We start from the raw sequence: 21,845 nt of genomic DNA, 5'->3' as shown, positions 1-21,845 counted from the left end.
CACCAGTGATTTTATTTTCTCTAGGAAATAATTATAAGTATCCCATTACAAACACAAACATTTGATCACTTACTATTATTTGATCAATGAAAAACTAAAGTTTGCTAGTAATTTTTTCATTTGTGCCTTTCTGGTGGGCTGGCTGTAAATGAGGAAGGAAAATGAGGGGACCATTCTTTCCACGTCCTGTGCTTCCCACATCAGCAATAGGCCAACTATGCTTACTTTTGCTGCATCCCCATGGATTCTTGACGTCCAAATGGCTTGCATCAGGAACACAAATGTCACACTTGGAGCCGGTCACAAATTGTTTACAGAAACACTGGCCTGTGACCAAGTGACAGGTTGCATTCAGGGCTCCTGAGAGATGACAATTACAAGGCTGACATCTGAAAGCAAGATAAATCATCAAAGAGAATACTATTTTGATCAATAATTCATTGCATAAGCTACACTTATCAATAACATTGGGGATTAAGATGCTCTCTGTTCCCTAACGCTTGGGAAACATGCCTGAGCTGTATAAAGCCAGAATAAAACAAAACAGAATTGATCTTTAGCAAAATCTGTATGAATTATGCTTTTCATAAATTAATTAATAGCCCCAAATGACTGTAATAGCTGAGAATTTGAGAGTTTTTGTGTCATAATCTTAGTTTGAATACCAGTGTGATGAGTCATTGCTTCCTTCCCCCTAAAAGGCTTAAAATTCTGTATTTAGTTCTTTAAGACTGAAAAAAAAGAAAGGAAGGAAGGAAGGAAGGTTAAATGCTTGCTGATGCCATAATATGGGTTTATACTTTGCTTCTATCTTATGCACTAAATTCATATTCTGCCTGGTTGAAGTATAGAACATTATTCTGATTTATGAAAAGATATGAATGGTGAAAAGATAATGAGAGATCTTCATTGCAACTTAAAAGTTCTTGGACCCAAAGTTGACTGTAAAAAATAGTATTACTGACACTTAGCCATGACAGGAACTGAGACTTGTTTCCTCATAGTGAATTATTCAAACGTTTAGCCTATGACCGTGGCATTGATTACAATAAGCAATTTGGGTACTGTGAATTATTAGAGATGCAGATAGAAGCCCGAGGAAACCATTTCATGGGGTACACTTAAAACAACGCTAAATGGACTCACCTGCTTGTTCTAAGAGCTATGCTGGTGGATAGATTCTCTCCCCCCGCTGCAAACTAAGGCTGCCAATAAGCTGCAAATTTGTTCTATGGACCAGTATCACTTCGGGAATAAAGAAAGTACAGTGTTTTCCTGAAACCCATTAAACTTGTAGTTTGTCCTTTTTATAATAAGAGGAAATTTTCCCCTCCCCTACAAACCACTATAGTATACTGTACCTTCTAGCTACACACATTGCAGCAGAGTTCTGTTTCAAATTAATGTTCTGTTTAGGCTAAGTATTAGAGCTGAAGAAAGTTGTGCATTAAAATTAAAAGGGAATCATAGACACATTGAAATGTTGGGCTTGGTACTAATGTCATTATGTACTATTACTTAGTGCATAGTTTGTAGTCTGTTAATATTGCATTGGTGAATATAAATAGTAAGAAGCAAGCTACTCTCAATGCCTGTGTGCATGTATATGTATTTATATTTCTATTTCACTGACAACACTCATGAATAAGTGTCTCTTGAGTGTTTTTCTTTTATTACCATTCACTCATGAGACAATCATCCTTACTTTACATGCAGTACATTTAGAGCAATCGTTTCCAGTGTGTACCATAATTCTTTTCCTTGATATAGTCCTATTTTCTTTCAGTCACTACTACAGCCATATCTTCAAGTCAGCTATGTCAATATCCCTGGGATATGAAGTCCCAAATCCAAATGGAATAAATAAATCACCTCTTAGGAAAGCATGCAATGTTTTGAGTAATTAAATGAGTCTCTATCTGATGTTACTGTCTGTTTGCCCAGACACTGTTATATTGAACATATCTGACTTGCGATAATTACTTAATATCAGTAAGAGGGAATTTTTTCCTAAACGAAGATCATCAGAAGAGTCTTCTCTAATATTATACTTTGTGCCTAGCCCAAATCACACAGGGGATGATTTTGTAATTAAGGCTTAAGTGAAATGATTGCTATAAATTTCTCAGCCACTCAAATGTAATTTTCAACATTTCCAAGACTCTTTAGCAAATAAGCTACAAGTTTGCTATCATTTTATAAGTTATCTCCCCTCAGGAGGACCTTCTAAATGAAATATATTTCACATTTATTAAAACAAAATTATACATAATAAAGAAAAGACATCTTAAGCTAAGAAAGAGAAACAACAAACTAAGATGAATTGTGATATTGATTTTGCCAGGATAAATGGTTTTTGTAATATTAATATAAAGCAACTTTTATTACACTGACTCTCTCGGTATACCCAGAGCTTCTCCCACAATCTGTTTAAAATCTTCATTTTTCATCCTTATGGGAAAAACCTCACTTGCTAAATGGATTTCATAAAAAGAAATCTGTCAAGGTTTATATGGATAAACAATTTGTGATGTTTATTGACCAGTTCATTATGATAAACAAAACAGGAGTAAAATGCAGCTCCAGGCTCTCAAACACACCACTGTTAGCGCTGTCTGGGCCCTTAGGTAAATCAGAATTTACCAGATACAACAGCAAATAAATTAATTCTGTTTCTTAATCAACAGTTTCATATGTTCTCTTTATCTTGGGAGATTCTTCCACTTACTCAAAGAGTTAAGAAAGCATTATTATTAGTAGTAATTCAACAATACTTATTTACTGTCAAAAAATCTGAGGGAGGGTAATAAGATATTCTGAAAAAAGACAAAGATATAGATGTTCGTGTTGGCATTTCTTTGTTCACTCCTTTTCTCTCTGATGCCACAACTCACTGTTACATCAACTTGATTGAAATCGTGACTGAGAAGGACTAGTCTGTTACCATGGTTGCATACATCTGTGATACCAGCTATTCAGAAGAAAGTAGGAGAACCATAGTCTGAGGCCACTCTGGGAAGTTGCCACCAAACTTCTTCTAAATAACAAAATGGAAATGAAAGGACTAGAGATGTGATTGAGGTCCTAAGCTTAACACTCAATATCACAGAAAAGGAAGTAAAGAAAGAGAAGGGAGGAGGTGTTAGAAAGAGGAGGAAAGGAGAAGAAAGAAATGTTGATATATTGTAATCAACTCTAAGACCCAGTTGCCTTCCAGACTCAGAGTAAACACTGAAGACATGAAGAGGATTGAGAGCTCTCTTCCAGGTCCTCACAACTCACAATTAAGTAAGTGTGAGAGAGAATTGGGGTGGGGGGGGGAGGAAGGTGAAAGAAGGAGGAAGAGGAGGAAAAGGAGGAGGAGGTCGTCATAGTTCTTCACTATAGATGTAGGTAGAGGTTTGGGAAGCCCAGAAAATAGCAATCTACCTGGTCTATGGCCAAAAGGGGAGGAAAACTTGATTTTCAGTTAAGCATCCTCAGGATAAAAAAAGGAACTCCCCCATCAAAATGTCCTTAAATCTAAAACCTTTTGAGGGACATGATGGTACAAATGGAAAAATCCCACACCTGATCTTCCAGAAATGGGTCATAGTCAAAATGAAGGTATACTAAAATCACTTTGTGTGTGTGTGTGTGTGTGTGTGTGTGTGTGTGTGTACATGTGTGTGTATTTATCTTTTTATAAAAAACAAATTTTATGCTTGGAGCTGAGTCTCATCCTCAAAATATCTTCCTATGCATTTGTAAGTATTTCAAACTTTTGAAAATAATTCAAAAGTTGAAAGACTTCTGGTGAAGATATAAGCAATTGAGGATGTTGGAATATTCAGATTGTGGAATAGTGAATGAATAAATGAAATATAGAGTTATATGTTGCCGTGTTAGGACAATGCTAAGGTGTGACACATATAAAAGGGGAAAGAGAAGAAATGTTTGAGAAATAATAATGATAGGATAAGATGATACAAAAACTGTAATAGCATATAATTATTCCTAAACAGCTGACAAAAGAATGAAGACCTCATTCAATTTAAAAAAAAAAGAAAACAAAAGAAAAACAAAAGGAGAAGATATCTCAAATTGCTGAAGCAATGAGTGAAGGGAAAAGAGTCTGTGAGTGCTGGTGGCTTATCTCTGTGATATTGTCTACAAATCTAAGACTCTTCTCTCCAATGAACCAGAGAAAAGCTGGAACTAGAGGCATGGCACAAGTGGTACAGCTCCAGCCTTGAGGAGAAAAGTTAAGTTAGAGTGGAAAGCTCTGAGTTCAAACCCCAGTCCTAACAAATTAAAAAATAACAATAATTGGGTACAATTTGTGCCATTTAGTCCCTAATTTGGCAACTAGAAAGTAAAATGATTTATAGTGAATGAAGCCTCAAGGAAAACTTAGAATGCTAGAGATAAATTCAAACTTGGATTATAGGTCTAATGAGAATTTAACTCTTCGTACTCTTTCCTACTGGCATAAGTTTTTGTCCCCTGGGGTAATTTCAGATTCCTTAAGACTTGCGATGTTGGCTCCATTATTTCCTTGTGTACAGGAAGGTCACTGTGAATTCTGGGAAGTAATGCTGTTGCCCTGGCTTTCCTCTGAAGGAGGGTAGATCCTCTGGTGGTATGGATGTCAAGAGCTTATTGTTCTTCTTTTCTCACACCATACAAATAGCATCTGCATTTGCTGGTTTCTTAGAGGTGGAATCAGATCTATAGCAGAAGGATTTAAGGCTTAGTCAGTCTCCTTGGTGTGTGCTGAAAGCCAGCAGTGCTCACAGAAATAAAGGAATGGAGTGCAAGTTGTATAGTCCTGTTTAGAAAGGAGCTATTTTCAATCCAATCTCTTCCATGAAGCTTTCCTAGCATGAATACGGGAATCATCAAAACTGGCCAAGGCAGTGAGTGTCTTGAATGCATGCAATGGATTCAAAGAACTTAGCTACCCTGCTGACTAGTGCTTAAGTTTGTTTATCAAGATTCTTTATCTGAGATGCCCATCTTTACTGACTCTACTGATTTTCCACATAATCATACACATTGCTGTGAGATAAGATAGCAGATTCAAATTATTTTCTTTTTTTTTCTGATTTGTAGTGTCCTTGAACTTAGAGCTTAGGTGCTGTCCCTGATACCTTTTGCTTATGGCTAGCACTCTACCACTTTAAGCCATAGTTCTACTTCCAGTTTTTAAGTAGTTACATGGAGATAAGAGCCTCACAGGGACTTTTCTACCAAGGCTGGCTTTGAACTCTGATTCACAAATCTCAGCCTTTTAAGTAGCTAGAATTACAGGTATGAACCACAGGCACCCAGCTAAGATTCAAATTCTTAAAGTGCTTTCAAGTAAATGAGAGATCACGTTCATTCTCTAAGTCCTAGAGTCAGACATAAGACTGGGCAAGGAGTTCACAGGAAGAATACACTGGAGATTCAGATTTCAGGCTGAAAATAACTCTGTGCCACTTGATGAGATAGAGGAATCTTTTGTAATCCCATGTGTTTGAGCAGACCTGGAATGACCATGTACCAACTATTCTAAAAATATAATTTATGCAGAGAAATCTTAATTCCTCTATACAGTGATAATTCTGCAATTCTTACTGAGATTAAACTACTAACCCGAGGAGACGGTGTATCTACTTATGGAAGGTCTATGATTTTTTTCTATAAAAGAGCCAGTCAGGAAATATTTCAGACTTTGTGTGCAATTTGTACTCTTCTGTATTCCTCTATTCTTTTTTCCAATATGCAAAGAATGAACATTGCTGTATCCCAATAAAACTTTATTTATAAGAATAGGTAGCAGGCCAGGTTTGAACTTGCCCCCCAAACTTATTGTCTGAATTCTCCTATGGCCAGCTAAATTATGGCCTCCGCTCTGCCCATATCCTCATTTCTAGAATTCATGAGTATGTTATTCTATTATTTGGCAAAAACCCTTTGCTCTATATGTTAATGATTTGAGAGGGAAAGATTAAATTGGACTATCTAAGAATGGCCAATATTATCACAAAGGTCGTGACAAAAGGAAAACAAACAGAAAACATGGAAGGATATAGGAGAGGTTAGAGAACAGAGAAAGTATCCAACAGCTGGTTTGGAAGAAAAGCAATGAGTTAAAGATGTAGGGGGACTGTCAAAGGTAGGAAATCTAAAATGAAAGTCTGTTTTTTTCTTTTCCTCTACAGTATCAAGAAGAAACACAGTTGTCCTGCTGACACCCTGGTTTTATCCTAGTAAAACTAATTTAGGACCTCTGACCTCCAGTGTTATAAGATAATAAATTCATGTTGTTTTAAGTCACTAAATTTGTGGAAATTTATGACATCAGCAATAGGAAGCTAATATACCTGATCCAGCAAGAGGTAGAATTGGAACTGAGATGAGTTAATGCCCCACGCCTTCCATTCCCGGTCACATCACGCTGAGTACAGGCCTACTCCTATATAATCCTGATGTTCCCTGGAGATCATAGGCAATCTGTATATGAAAATCTAGAGTTTGCTGGCCATGAGGAAGTGTGAAAATGACTACGGTTGTTTTTCTCACTACACAAGCCCTTCACAACTAATTGTACAGTGCCTTCCTGTAAGATGGAACCCATTTCCTGCTTAGTATTGGATGGCCTTCCGACTTGCTGTGACAAAGAGAATAAGGCAAAAGTACAGTATGTTGGTTCCAAGCACAGGCTTCAGGTGTCAGTGCATACTTTTGCTCTCTTTCCTGAAACCTTGCCACCCACTTGTGAGCAAGCCCAGGCTGGAATGATAGATGATGAGACAACTTGAGGCCCATTTATCTCTGTCACCTATGTGACAGTCAGCTGTCTAACAAAGAGTCACAGAGAAGCATGAATCTATGAAGCACACCACTCACATTTTCCATTGTGACACCATAAAAGGAGATCCGCTGACAGGAAAGTTGTCTGCTTTCCTTTGAAGTCATTGATCTGGTTCTCAAAGAAAAGGCCAATCAAGATCAATTGGAAAGAAGCATGTGAGAAGATTGCCAGGCCAAATCTCTAACTCAATGTTCAAATGGAGAATATCTTCAGTAACCACCCCCACACCAAAAAAGAATAATTCTGACATAGAATTTATATTTTAGAAACTTCAACCTTTAGATCCCTGAGTGGCAGCCAATAGTGAGGCCAGAGGTAATGGCTAACACCTGTGAACACAACTACCCAAGAGGAAGAGGTCTGGAGGATCACAGATCAGAGTTAGCCCCAGTAAAAATTAGTGAGAGCATCTTCAACTAATAATCCAGGTGGAGTCATGCTTGCCTGTCATATCTGTAACATAGGAGACATTGGTAGGGGGAATGCAATCTTAGGCTAGCCCTGGTTTCCAAAAGAATAGGACACTTTTGTGAAAAATAAGTGAAAGTTAAAAGACCTCAGGGTGTTGTTCAAGTGGTAGAGTGCCTCCTTACCAAGGCCAAGGCTCTGAATTCAAATCCCAGAACTGGCAACAAATACTCTTGACTGATAATTTATGGGAAATCTTAGTTCTTTAATGCTTAGAGCAAGGAAAACTCTAAATAATGGACGGGTTCATTTTAGCCCCCCGCCCCTCAAACAACAAAAAAAAACTTGTTGGGCTTGTAATATATAGGCATGGAAGTAGAATGGAGTGACTAGTTTTTGTGGCTCAGTGCTATAGTCTTAAATTTTGGGGGAGGCTGAGATCTGGAGGATTACATTTTGAAGTCAACCCAGGCAGTAAGTTCGTGAGACTCCATTCCCAAAATAACCAGCAAAACGTGAGGCTTGAGATTTGGTTCCAGGGGTAGAGTGTATAGTGCTAGCTGACTGAGCAAGAAAGTCCAGTCAGCAAGATAGCCCTAGCAAAGAAAATCACAATAAAAATATGGAGACCATAGGAACTAGAGGATTCTTGGTGGCTGTGGGAAAGAGGAGTGAGTTACAGGTCAACTTGAGGAGAACCGCAGGAAGTGTACTGTGTCAAATATAGGTCTGAGACAAATTGAATGTAGCTCGTTTTTGTCTCATTGTTTTTAAGTTAGATAAGTACAACATACTTTTTTTTGCCTTATTTATTTCTTTGTGGGCAGAAGTTTTTGGCTTCATTGTTTTCAATACTGATTAATATAATGTTTGCTTTATGTGTCAGAAGCATAAGGAGTCATGTTTGCACTTGAATCTGCTTTTTCAAATACATGCTCCTTTCCTCCTACCCTCCATCAGTGACTTTTAAAAAATGAGCCACTTGAAAGGATACAGGCAAAAACTTTTCTCTATTGGTCATGGGAAGTTATTGTTTCAAGGTTGGCATGCTTTTATTATTGTTGCTAGGACTTTTGAGTCATTATTTATTTTGCTCTTGGGAGCATTAAGAAAGTGTGGGAAATAAACCAAGAAAAAAAACACAATGTTATGTACAATAAAGAGGAAGCAAAGAAGGAAAAGGATATGAATGAACTTCATGGAATGACTGTATAGTCCCTGAATACAGAAAAGTCACTAAGAAAGGCAAGAGTTAGGGTTGGGTTTAGGGTTAGGGTTAGGGGTTAGGGATAGGGGTTAGGGGTTAAGGTTAGAGTTAGGATTAAGAAATTTGGCAGCTATAATCTCAGCACTTGGGAAGGTAAAGTGAGAAGACTGGAGTTCAAATCCAGGCTGGCTACATGTCAAGACACTATCCCCCCAAAATAGAATAATACATTCAACTACTCTTTGCTTGGCAAATAAATTCTTAGGATTGAGAGTTCAAAGACAGCCCAGGTTACATATCAAGATTTTAACCCACCCTCCAAAAAATTGATACTTTTTACCTTGTCTTAGTTTAACAACAAATTATAATCAATAATATACTTTGGAATCTATATATTTCCAAATATCTACTACAGTACATAGAGCTTAAAGGATATTAAACTGACTTTTAAAAATATATTTCATATCATAACAGCTGTTTTCCTGCACTTTTTGTCATGATATGTTTAGATTATGAGTGAATTTTTTTCCTTCAAGCATCAGAAAGGTCTTATGTTAGATAGAATCGAATGTATTTTAGCCATCTTTTTTGTTTCCCTTTTCAAGATAGCCAGTGTTAGTGTGTGTGTGTTGTGTGTGTGTGTGTGTGTGTGTGTGTGTGTGTGTGTGTGTACACAATTCCAGAAATTAACAAAGACATTGAAGGATGTTATCATTCAAAAATGGGGCCTAGAAATCATAATAAAAGAATATACTTTTTTACTCTCCTGGGGAATGAGTATACATATACTCAAACCATTCCCATTGTCACATGTTCCAATATTTTTACTATGTCCTTATCTCTATTGGAGGAACTTCTCTCTAACAATCTACATTAAAGGGAAAAGAGACAGCAGAATTCACCAGTGAGACAAAGGGGTCAACTCAAACCACAGTCTTTCCCTATGATTGATTTAATAAGAAACAAATCCAGCTTAGCTCTTTGGGCCCCCATATAATCATGAGGAGCTTTATTCTTTCTATCCCTTTCAGAGGATCATTGTTTTACACGGTGGCTCTTATCTTCCATTGCTCTTTCCCATGGAAGCCTATGGGTTCTGTTATATTCAATATCAGAGTCAATCCTAGGGAATGGGAGAATGTACTGAGTCCACTCAACAAGAGTAATTTGAACTTCAAAGGGCATTTGAAGGTGTACAACCCTTTCATTGAGATAGAATGGCAGGGCGCAAGACTTTGTTTTTTGAGGAGATTCAAATAAATGTAATGTCAAAAAGAATTCATTTTATGTTGACAACATTAAGGACAGAATGAGTACAAATAAGCAACTTTAAAACTCAGAAACAGCTATTGACCATGGTATCTTCCTTTTTCATACCAAGAAGTTCTCCATAGCTCACCTCCTTTTCTCCTTTACTCAGGCCTATTTAGTCTTGTACACTAAAGGCAAGACAGTGCTTGGTTACAGACAGTAAGAGTCGTTCTTGCTCCCTCTCGATCTTAGGGTTTTCTTAGGATGGTTGTCCTAGTAAACTCTGATAGTAAATTTCAGAGTACTGTGTTTTAAAATCCTTTCCTCCTTCCTTCCTTCCTTCCTTCCTTCCTTCCTTCCTTCCTTCCTTCCTTCCACTCCCTTTCCCCCCTTCTCTATTTTTCTTCAACCAGTCCTGAGGCTTCAGATCTTTGCCTGGGTGCTGTCCCTGAGCTCCTTTTGCTGAAGGCTAGCACTCTATCACTTGAACCACAGTACCATTTCTGTTTTTTTTTTCTATGATTTAATTGGAGGTAGGAGTTTCACAAACATTCTTATTTAGGCTGGTTTTGAACTATAATCCTTAACTCTTAGCCTCCTGAGTAGCTAGGACTGCAAGGCCTGAACTACTGGTATATAGCGAGAGTACTGGCTTTCTACTTGCCTATTCACACCTATCCAATGTCTCTGCTTTCATTTACATTTGATGGGTCCCACCTTATGACACAGCCTCACTACTACAGGAGATGGAACCTCCTCTTCAAGGGGTCTACGGAAGACCCACTCTGAAAGCAGCACTGAAGTGTCCTCATTCCCAGAAGTGAAATATTGTGCTCTTATTTCTCTTTTCCTAAACTCGTGTTTATCCTTGATAGCTTGTTATTGCCTTCCTTGACTTGGATGAGAATTTTAAGTACCCACTGGGTGAATTGGCAAGGTGGAACAAGGTAGAACATTTGGCTAACACACACAAAACCCTAGGTTCTATCCCATCACCTCCAAATAGGAAGGGAGGAAAGAAACCATCTGGTTCTTGGCTCTTGGCTGTGTACATTTTGTAGGCTCAGCTTATCTATGTAAGATGTGTGATGGCTGAAGAACAAATGAGAAGGAAAGAAAATTAATCAGCGAGAAAAGAAAAACTTTAAAAATAATAGTCAGTAAAAGAGTAAGAGCTTAGACAATAGCTTGCAGGGCTCCTAAGCGAGACAGAGCCAGGAAAAGAGATCCCAGGGCCAATGAAGACTAGGATAATTGACTGTTAATGAAGAGAGATTTAACTTAAAATCTCTGATGTGATGGAATAAGGCTCAGAGTAGGAAAATGAAGAGAAAAACAAGAAGAAAAAAAAACACTAGAGAATCATATCAGGATCTGGCCATGGGCTAGTTTAAGCAAAAAATAAATAGAATTAAAAATATACAATATTTTCTACTAAAGACTAGTTAAAACAATAATTAAGAGTGTAGCCAGGCACTAGTAGCTCACAACTGTAATCCTAGCTATTCAGGAGCCTGAGATCTGAGGATCAACCAGAGCAGAGAAACTCAAGAGACCCTTAGTGCCAACTAACCAACAAAATGCGGGAAGTGGCTGTATGGCTCAACTGCTACAGTGCTAGTGTTGAGGGAAACGCTAATTAAGAGCAAGAAGCTCAGAATTCAGGCCTCAGTGCTGGTACACACTCATACACACACACACACACACACACACACACACACACACACACTCCTAAGGAAGTAGAAAATGCAGACAGATTGGAAATAGAACATAATTTAAAGTTATATATTTAGTTCTCAAGTGAAACAGAGGCCTAGATACTATACAAGAGCAGGAAATTGAAATGGACGTGATTGGCAACAGTTCCAAGGAGGTGGGAAAATGAAGAAAACCTATAATAAAGTTGTGCTTCCAGTCAGCACAGGCTGGAAGACACTCAGGAAGCAGCAAAAAAAGACATTTTCAAAACAGCCTGGTCATTGCAAGGCGTCAGAATGAAAATAGATTGACCCAGAATCAAGTGTTCCCCCACCGCCAGACTAGGAAGAGAAGACAGTGAAATTAAGAATAGGGCTGACTAGAAGACCAAGAAAAAAATCTGGTATTGTTTTTTTAAAGGAAGGAAGTTGGGGGCTAGTGAAGAACTGATGTCCTAATTATCATTTCAAAGGATAATTTATAATTCTAAGAAAGTACTCTCTTTTCTGGATCAGTATAAAACAAGACAAGAGAAGATAATGAATAAAGTATACTTTACACTTGTGTTTGAAGCTGTCATAATGAAACATGTTTTTTTTTACATATATTAATAAAAAGTTTTAAAAATATACCTATAAGCTAGTTGATATGGACAGATATCCAACTTTATACAAAACTTGTGAATCTCTTCACTTGAAACCACTTCCTCTGAATAATTTTGTTTCTTTTTCTTTTAATCTATACAGATTTTCACAGTTTGATTCCTAGAATCCATATCAAGGACAAGATGGAGTCTTTTATTTGAATGAATTTTATTTTCTTAGTGTTAACCTTAGTACTTTCAAATAACGTAGCTCACACTGCCTTTTCTGGCTCTCTTTATTTCTCATCAATTTAGGTTAACACCGCAATCCACAATTTAACAGAGGAAGTCCAACTCACATGTTAGCCAGGCCTGCTGCTGAGTGATAGATGGCAGAACACTATTCTGAAAGCAGTTCCTGGTCCTGATTAAATGAAGCTGAGGACTGAGATGGGTAGAAAGTGGGAGAGAAACAATGTGCAGCAAAGGCTGGCTTGGAATTTAAGAACACTGGGAAAGGACAGAAAGTGGTGTGGGGAAGAAAGTAAGGTTTCATTTAAGAGTTTAGGTGAAAAATAATTTTTAAAAAAGAATGATTTAATTAACTTGCTCAATGAACAGCTTTGAGGAGGTAACTTTGATAACAATAATAATGAGGATCAGTAGAACAGAATGAAGAGAGAGATGATCACAAAAGCCATCACTGGCGTGTTCAGGTGTCACATGAGCATTCATCAGTTTTGGAAGGCCTTCATCTATTGATAAGTGTGGTCAGAATGATGGAAAAGATTTAAAGACTTTTAAAGACAGACTTGGCCAGGAGTGAAAACAATCGGTCCCAAAATTCCAAGATGGTGATATGGATTTTTTTTTTGATACTGCCCAAATCCTATGACTTCTCTCTATTTAATATTTACCACACCAGGGGCTTCCTGTTGCCATTCCGAATGAGTTAGAAAAGAGAAGTTAATGCTTTGGGATTCCCAAGATAAAGGCATTATGGTAACAGAAGTGAAGAATCATGGATTTGCACATATTTAATGAGAACCCCAATTATTTTTTGTTGTTTCCATATCCTAGAGTTTATTGCATTTACTCTCATCCTATTTGACCTTATGTGCATAGTTTTGAGCTAGTGTGATCCTCTATGTATACTAATTTTTACAAATGAGGGAAACCATTGAGCCTATGTTCGTTTGGGTCTGGATTACTTCACTTATTATGATTTTTTCCAAGTCTTTCCATTTCCTTACAAATGAGGTGATGCCATACTTTCTGATGGCAGCATAAAATTCCATTGTGTATAAGGACCATATCTTCTTGATACATTTATCTACTGAGAACCACAATTATTTTAACAAATATGTTCCATAACACCCCTGATTTTTTTAGTCAAATTATCTTTTAAAAGAAAGTCAAAAAGTAAAGCAGTTTGAGTTCTTTCACTACAATGACGCTGTCATCCTGGTCACACACTAATAGGAGTCGTGATGAAAATTATATGGGCCAAAGGCCAGGCAGGATTAGGGGTAGGGTTCAGTGGTAGAGTGCCTGTATCTATGAAGCTCTATGTTAGATCCCTAACACAAAACTTACCTAATTTTTAAACTGACATAAATAAAAGAACCCAGATAATCCTAATCCCTGAAATTTTATTGGAGCATATACACATATACTGAGCAAAGCAAACCAGGCAAGTGTCAGATATTATGGCATGTCAGTGTATCATACTAGTTGCTTAGAAATAGAAACTCTAAGGTACCGAGAGTCTGAGCTCTAGCTCAGCTCATAACTCCACCACTCCCATGGCTCTACCTTCTAACAACTAACATCATAACACATCTTTAGGATGTAGCAATGAACATAAAAGAGTGTTGCTTTGAAATATGAAATGATTTCCTAGAATGTATGTTACTACTACTAAACAAAGAATCATACCATGAAATGCAAAATTAGTCTTCTCATCTGTGTGTACTTACATCTAAATTAGAAAAGCAAGGGAAAAATAGTTCCAAAAAATAACAAATAAGTTGTAAGCCCAGAAGGAGGAAGATCAAAGCAGATAGGCCAACTGATATATCCATTATTTATTTTTTTTGTGTGTGCATTTTGTTCCACAATATCTGCTTTCCTGTCTTTCTCTACATACACATGATACGATTTTTAAATTAAAAGATTTTTTCCTCATTGTTTTTTCTCAGACTCTATTCTGCATGTAGGATATAATATTCACTTTAGAAAACACTGAAAAGTCACAATTATGTTCAACAGATAAGATGTCAAAGAATCCAAAATATGTGGACAAAGGGAACATTTTGTAATAGAAGTTGCTTTATGACAACAAAAAAATTACTGTGATTTAAAATACTTGCAAATAAATATTAAATAAAAATAAACAAATGTAATAAAGAATAAACATTCTTGTACATATAACATATAGAGTATATAAATACCATATAGTACATTAACATGTATGTTTATACATGTTCATGTATACTTATATACTATATACATTATATTTATACATAAATGCATGTGTTATATACATATATTCATATTGAATAAAATGAAAAATAATTGTATACATATACATGTATAACAAATATATATGTGTATCTATCTATCTATATATCTATAGCTTATTCAGTCTTAGAAATTTACCTTCCAGTCTGTTGATCAAACCCGAAGTACTGGTCCTCACATTGGTCACAGTTTTTCCCTCCAGCAGATCTGTCTTGGCAAGTGCACTGGCCCGTCAGGCTGTTACAGATAGGACTGACGGCACCACGTATATGGCATGAACATGGAATACAACCACTAGCGTTGCCTGGAGAAACATAAAATCCTGGAATCAAAGATATAAAGCATGTTACATATGTTTTAGGAACTCTACATTATCTCTGAAAAAGAACCTTTTGATTACATAGTGAAGCCCTTTGCAATGGAAAGGGGGTATTGCTGTTCTTTATGAATGTGTTAACCATAACCCAAGAAAACAAAGGGATATTTCACTTTGGAATCTCCCAGGTTTCAAAAAGTCTGTGTGCTTAAAACCTACTTCGGTTATCTTTCAACTGAAAATGGGTTCTTGTCCTTATATTATGTCCATGGAGGCAAATATCTATTACATTGCTTTCTTTGTATCATGGAAGCATATTTGAGAATGAAGTAATGCATATACAGTGTTACCAGTTGCATTTGAATTAACAAGGAGTCTTTTTTTTTCGGTAAAATAACAGTTCATGTGCTCTGTTCTGATACTTAAATATTGTGTTAACAGTATCATTGTCAAATGTAACCATGTATCCTTCTTGAATCTTCCACTTTCCACACTCTGTATTTTTCCCATTTCCAATTCTAATAGACATGGTCTTGTAAGAATTTAAAATCTTCTATTTTCCCACTCCCCTCCCCCTAGTTAATGTTTTAATCCTGAGAATCAACACTAGAGTAGGGAATTCACAATCTCCTTTAGGGCTCAAAGCAACGCAGATAAGGAAAACACTGTGTCCATTATGAAGATCAGACAACCACAGGTTAAAAAATCATTCCTAAAAATCACAGAATTAAGAAATGTAGGCCATTCAACATGAAAGGAACCCCATTTCTTCCACAGTTGGCTCTGGGGTCCCTACGGCATCTACTATTCATAGTATATCTGGAACCACCTTTCAAACTGTAGTTTTAATGTCTCATTCTTCTTAAAACTATTTGATACGTTCTGATTTTCTTTTGTAAAAGCAATTCAATTATCTGACACAGCTTCTGAGTCCCAGCTGTAACTTTATATCAGTGCTCAGTCCAATGCAGCCCTTCTTTTTTGGGGGAAGTTATGGAGCTTGAACTCTGGCCTGGGCACTGTCCCTGAACTCTTCAGCTCAAGGCTACCACCCTACCCTTGAGCCACAGCCCCAATTCCCATTTTCTAGTGGTTAATTTATGATAAGAATTTCTCAGTTTTGAATTGCTTTGGTTGGTTTGAACTGTGAGCCTCAGATTTCAGCCTTCTGAGTAGCTAGGATTACTGGCATGAGCCACCATGCCCAGCAAATGCAGCCCCTTCTTCATGAGTTTGACACTTAAATACCTATCGGGCTGTTTTGTCTGCCTGAATTGTTTCAATCTATTCATCTTAGCTCAGATCTATGAAATAAGTAGGGGTACCTCACTTATTTCCTTAAGTTCTCATAAAAATTATAACCAGTGTCTTCATAATTGACGAGTCTGCTAACACACATACAATGCTTTCAGAGTAGACTTTCTACAAGCATAAATAAGTTAATAAAAGTAGACATTATCACCAAATAGTCTGTAAGTCCCTCAAAAACTATACTTACACACACACACACACACACACACACACACACACACACACACACTTTACAGATTTTAAATTAATTCCCAAATACACATTTTTGAAGCAAAAGGCAAGGAATAAAAAAAATAATTAAAAATATATGCAAGTTCAGCCAGGAGTTTGGCCTAGTGGTAGAGTGCTTGCCTAGCATGCACAAAGACCCGGGTTCGATTCCTCGGTACCACAAAAAAAAAGCTGGAAGTGGTGCTGAGGCTCAAGTGGTAGAGCTCTAGCCTTGAGAAAGTCCAAGGGCAGTGCTCACGCCCTGAGCTCAAGCCCAGGACTGGCAAAAAAAATATACGCAAGTTCAAATTTTCATAAAGATGACTGTTAGCAGTTATAGAATCAAAAGTGAAGGAAAAATGGATCTTTCCTATTGTGTGAGGTGTGTGGGCATATATAAATATATACAATATACATACATATATAAATATATGCAAAAATGCTACAAGGAACTGTTCTGAACTGATTGGAGAGAGATCATAGAAATGCTTGAAAGAATACAGTTATAGCCCATGAATATGACTACCTGAAAAATCTATAAAACATCAGCCATGTTCAGGAGAAAGAGCTGGACCACAAAAAGGGTCCATTCTGTGGGAACTATTCCACAGGGGAAAACAAACAGGAACTGGGAAACTATCAAACATAATTGAGGCTCTAGCTGAAAAAATAAAGCTATTGTTTCAAAGTCACCACATGTTTTCCTTCTACTGTACTCTACCTATGTTCTTAGACAGCTTCAAGAAGAGCTCATTGAAAATGCTGTGTTCAACAAGGGGAAAAGGGAAAAGAGCAAGGTTCTGGGCTAATCGATACCTTCATTTTTGTAGTAATTTACAGCAACTTTATGTTATTCTCTTGTTTCCCTCCTCTGACAGCAATTCGCCTTGTATGCATACTTCCAGAAATAGGAGATGGCTGTACCAACTAAGTTGTATTCTTGTAACCACTCCATCCTGTGAGCTAAGTTACAAATTTGCGGGGCTTCTAGGTTAGAGTCAAGTGCATGGGTTGTGCACCCTGGTATTTTTCTTCCTGAGAAGGCACCTAACTCCTTCAGTTCATGATGATAGCATCATGAAAGTCCTAACAACCCTCCAATTTGGACAAATTACCCATTAGCAAAGATACTTTGAAGTAGAATTAATTTGGACCTACTGCCATAGCTCCCAGTCATGGAGAACTCTGGCCCAATTAAGGATACTTCTTCTGAAAGAAATGATTTATTAGTTAAATCTGTAAATACAAAGGAAGTACATTTTGGTACAGAAGATTCTATAGTTCAAGTTTTGAAAGGGAAAGAACAACAGAAAAAAAATCAGAGTTGCAAGCAGAGGGGGAAAAAAGTTAAAGCATGTATGTAAAGAGCAAAGGAAGGCAGATCTCTCAGGGAAAAATTGTGCTGGAATTTGCCTGGAGGTTAATTCCCCTCTTCCTCTCAGGAGCTTGATTACAAAGGTTAATCCCACCTGTATTTTAGTTGTCCTATTTTTAAGCAAGTCTAATTAGAATGATTCAGGTAACTTCCTGCTCAAAGATTACCTCTTGCCTTACCTGAATGTGCCTAATTCTAGACCATTACCACTCCTTTTATGACTCCTCACTATAGAAAACATTTTCTTTTCCCTCCTGCTTCAACTGCAGCTACGAAGTGTAGCTGAAGATAACTGGCCTTAATTTCTTCTTTGCCTTCATACATTTCTTATCTCTCTCCATTAGCTCCATCTACTTCATATTCCACACCTCTCTCTCTGTATTATGTTAAGTGACCTCTGAACTTTGAGGGTTTATTTTTTCCTTTAAATAATTTTTGTACTGCATTCTTCAGCAGTCATTACGACAATGTTCGTAGATCAAGTAGACTGAGCACCCAGCAACCTTCTAACATTTCTTCTTTTCCTCTCTTTCAGCTAATTCCTGAATTCAAAGGACATATTCTCTCATATAGGAGACTATATGTCATAGAGCTAAAGCGAAGCATCTCCCACATCATAAAGCAGCACTGCTTTATCCAAAAGCCTCTCACAGAACTCAAAAGGGTTCCAAGTTATTAGCAAGACAGCTGCTATTATCTCCTGTTGTGGCTATTTTCACAGCACCATACCTGTCCTAAGCATAAAAGAGGAGCCCATTTCCACGCAATGTCCCTCTCGAGGACCATCAACAAGTAGGCTTTGCCATAGTCTTGAAATGGGAGAAGGAAAAAAAAAGTTTAACCTCTAGGCCTTACTCAGAAAAGGAGGGCAATGCTGAAACTAAGCTCTAATTACAAGCCATTAAAAGAACTCACCTTACGACAGAACATGGACATCATATAAAGAGATGTATCTGGGGAGGAATTTGTGGCTCATCTAGACCATGAAAGCAATGTAAAAGGTTTCCAAATCAATATTGAAAAAAACATGAAGAACAACTCAACAAAGGACATTTTCAAATTAAAATAATGTATTCATTTATGTTTGTCTTATTTGGAGTCATGTGGCTTGCACTCAGACACTGGGGGCTGTCCTGGAGCTCTTTTTGCTCAAGGCTTGCGCCTTGCCACTTTGAACCGAAGAGCCACTTCTGGTTTTCTGGTGGTTAATTGGAGATATAAGTCTCAAGGACTTCCCTGTCTGAGCTGGCTTTGAACCAAGGTCCCCAGATCTCAGCCTCCTGAATAGCTAGGATTACAGGTGTGAGCCACCAGTGACTGACTCATTTATAGCTTTTAAAATAAAATTGTGCTCAATGTACTATATGTAGAGTGATCAACTGTCATCGAATGGCTAAATATTAATAGAATCTATCTCAAACAGAAACTTCCTTCAAATAACTTAATTTTAAATATTTAATTATTTTTCCCACTGAATTATATATTTCAAGGTGCTTTTTGTTTTGTTTCTTCTTCTTGGCTATAGTTCTAACACTGATTTCATGAATAGTTCCTTTTAATTTTTTTTATACATTTTTGAATAGGTCCCCAGACCTTGAAACCAAGATCTTCTGCCTGCCTCCCTGGCTGATGCTTTACCCAGAGCCACACCCCCAGTATATCAGGTTATTATGGAATTTGAGTCTCCCAAACTTACTTCTGTGGTTGACTTTGAACCACAATCCACTGGAGCTCACCCACCTAAGCAGCTAGAATTGCAAGGGCAAGCCACTGGCACCCAGCTCAGGCAATCATTTTCCTCTATTATAGATGCCTCTATTTTTATATCCTCCAGCTTTCAAGAACTTGTCAATATCTTTATTACTACTGCTGCAATTATCACTACAGGCCTCTAACATTATGTTAACCTTACATGAGGTATGCTTCCCTAATAACTATGAAGCTTTAATGCATTTGGGGTGATATATCTTAGTCCCCATAGTCTCTTGTGAAACTAATTTATTCAATAGACTTTTAGCAAACGTTGGATACATAAGTGAAATGAATAAGTGAATAGATGGATGATTATCTAAAGATAATGATGATCTCCCTAACATTCAAGAAGAAAACGGTAAATATAAGTCTGTGATTTATCATCCTTGCCTTATCAACAGACAAAATAAAGCAAGAGAAGAAAAACATTGTTCTAAAGTATCTGTTGCTTGTAGAACAAATAATAACATGCTCAAAATCTAGCAAGCTGTCAGGTGGAGGTGGTTCACAGCTGTGATCCTAGTTACTCAAGCAACTGAGGTCTAAGGATATTCCAAGTTAGTCTGGGCAGGAAAGCCTATAAGACTCTTATCTCTAACGACTGATCCAACCCAACCCTTGCACACACAAGGAAGCTGAAAGTCAAGCTGTGCGTGAAGAGGCGGAATGCTGCCTTGGGACAGCACCCAGGCCCTTAGTTCAAACCCAGGTATTGGCACAAAACCAAAACAGCAAACTTTCTGCTGTACTTTTCTGTTTGATAAAAAAAAAAAAAGCTTAGTTTTCCTCTTCATGTGACTATATGCCACAAAGGATCTCATAAGCATTTTTCCTAAGAATCATGTCCAATAATAAGAAATAACAGTACTTGATATAAATCCAATAATAATACACAATATAATTAATGACAGATCTGAAAACAATGGGATTGTAATGAATATATGTATAGGTATGTATTCATAATCCATGGCAAAACTAGTACATTCTGTTCTCTTTTCCATTTCAGTTCTTTTGAAATATCTCTTCAATGCTATGCCAATCATCTCTAAAATTTTTCCAGCTTAGTTTGCGGAACATTCCATTTCTGGAGTGTTTGCTTTAGCAATTCATTATCTGATCATTTTAGTATCCCAGTCACTCGTAATTTTTAGTTCATGGCTATTAGTTGGATTTTCACAACAAACATGACACTCCAGGACCTAATTCAGTAAGCTAAAATCAGGAGGTTGGGTGAGGTTTGAGTGGGTAAAGATTGTATTGCACACCTCTCTATTCTAACCCAATTCCTACTACCAACTGAAAGTATATTTAAGACAAACATTAAGATATACACAACATTTTCATTCTTTAAAAACAAAACAGATTCTGTGTGCAGATTCTTCTGGACTTATAGATGATGGCTCTCTGAAAATGAGATTTAATTATATTTTCTTTATTTTACTATAAGGGGAAAATGGTCTCTATATCACAGATGCATAATGAGTATTAAAGTTTTAAACAATCTAGCCCTATTACATAGACAGACCCACTAAAATAGTTAATACTATAAACAATCACCAATATAACTTTTATCAGGCCATTTTGTATGAAAATAGAATTATTTTAAATTAATGTTTAAATGATATATTGTCAATATGCCTTTTTGTTGCCCCCAGATATTTTTAAGATTATGGCCCAAATATTTCCTATAGTATAATTCTTTCTTGATCTTTTATCATGGAAGTGGCTCCAATTCTGACACTCAGTACTGTCTGTGAAAGACATATTAACCTAGAAAGTTGTTTCACCAACCACTAGGACATGTGGCCTAATCAGATCTCAACTTTGATGCACTGAATTTTTAATCGAATATCAGTCATCTGATTCCAATTCCATTGGCAGAATCTTTGCGCAATTCTAATTTATGAGCATATTACTTAACCACTAGAATATAGTTCTTAATGAAACCAGATACTTTGCTTTACATTCTAATAGTCTGTATGACTTATAAAATAAAAGCAAAAGTAAGTACCAGAGGGAAGCATGAAGCATAGTCCTATTAGTACAAAACATGTCATTGGAAGCTGTTTGCTTTATAAATTAGCCTCTATGTTATTCTAAAGCTGCAGAGTCCTCAATAAACCCACTCTTCTTCTAGTTCTCAAGGACAAGGGAGGGTCATGGCTCAGAATGCCTTGACATTCTTTGCTGCCTTCCCCGGCCTGGCCTCTGATTAAGTGCAACTACTGAGCATTATGAGGTCATCAGCCCTGAGAAAAGCAACTCAGAAAACATATTTAGTGCACTATTTATTAGTGTGGGTATGTGGACATTCATATATGTACACGCTCTCCAAATAATTTTAAATTAAAGCATTTTAAAAATACTTAA

The 21,845-nt window shown here is 37.0% G+C and overlaps 1 protein-coding gene across 1 annotated transcript in view; it reads right to left on the bottom strand.

The window, feature by feature from the left end:
• Ush2a (usherin) overlaps positions 1–21,845 on the bottom strand; it is a 606,255-nt gene that overhangs the window by 475,859 nt on the left and 108,551 nt on the right. The window contains exons 13-14 of the mRNA XM_090341196.1: positions 14,650–14,833; positions 226–389 (exon numbers count right to left, since the gene is read on the bottom strand). Coding sequence (XP_090197322.1) covers positions 226–389; positions 14,650–14,833 — 348 coding nt within the window. The remainder of the gene's footprint in view (positions 1–225; positions 390–14,649; positions 14,834–21,845) is intronic.

Source organism: Megascapheus bottae, chromosome 10 (assembly GCF_031878675.1).
Source record: "Megascapheus bottae isolate mThoBot1 chromosome 10, mThoBot2.hap1, whole genome shotgun sequence".
Lineage (NCBI taxonomy): Eukaryota > Metazoa > Chordata > Mammalia > Rodentia > Geomyidae > Megascapheus > Megascapheus bottae.
Note: the sequence above shows the minus strand (reverse complement) of the source record. Positions and strands in the feature narration are given on the sequence as shown.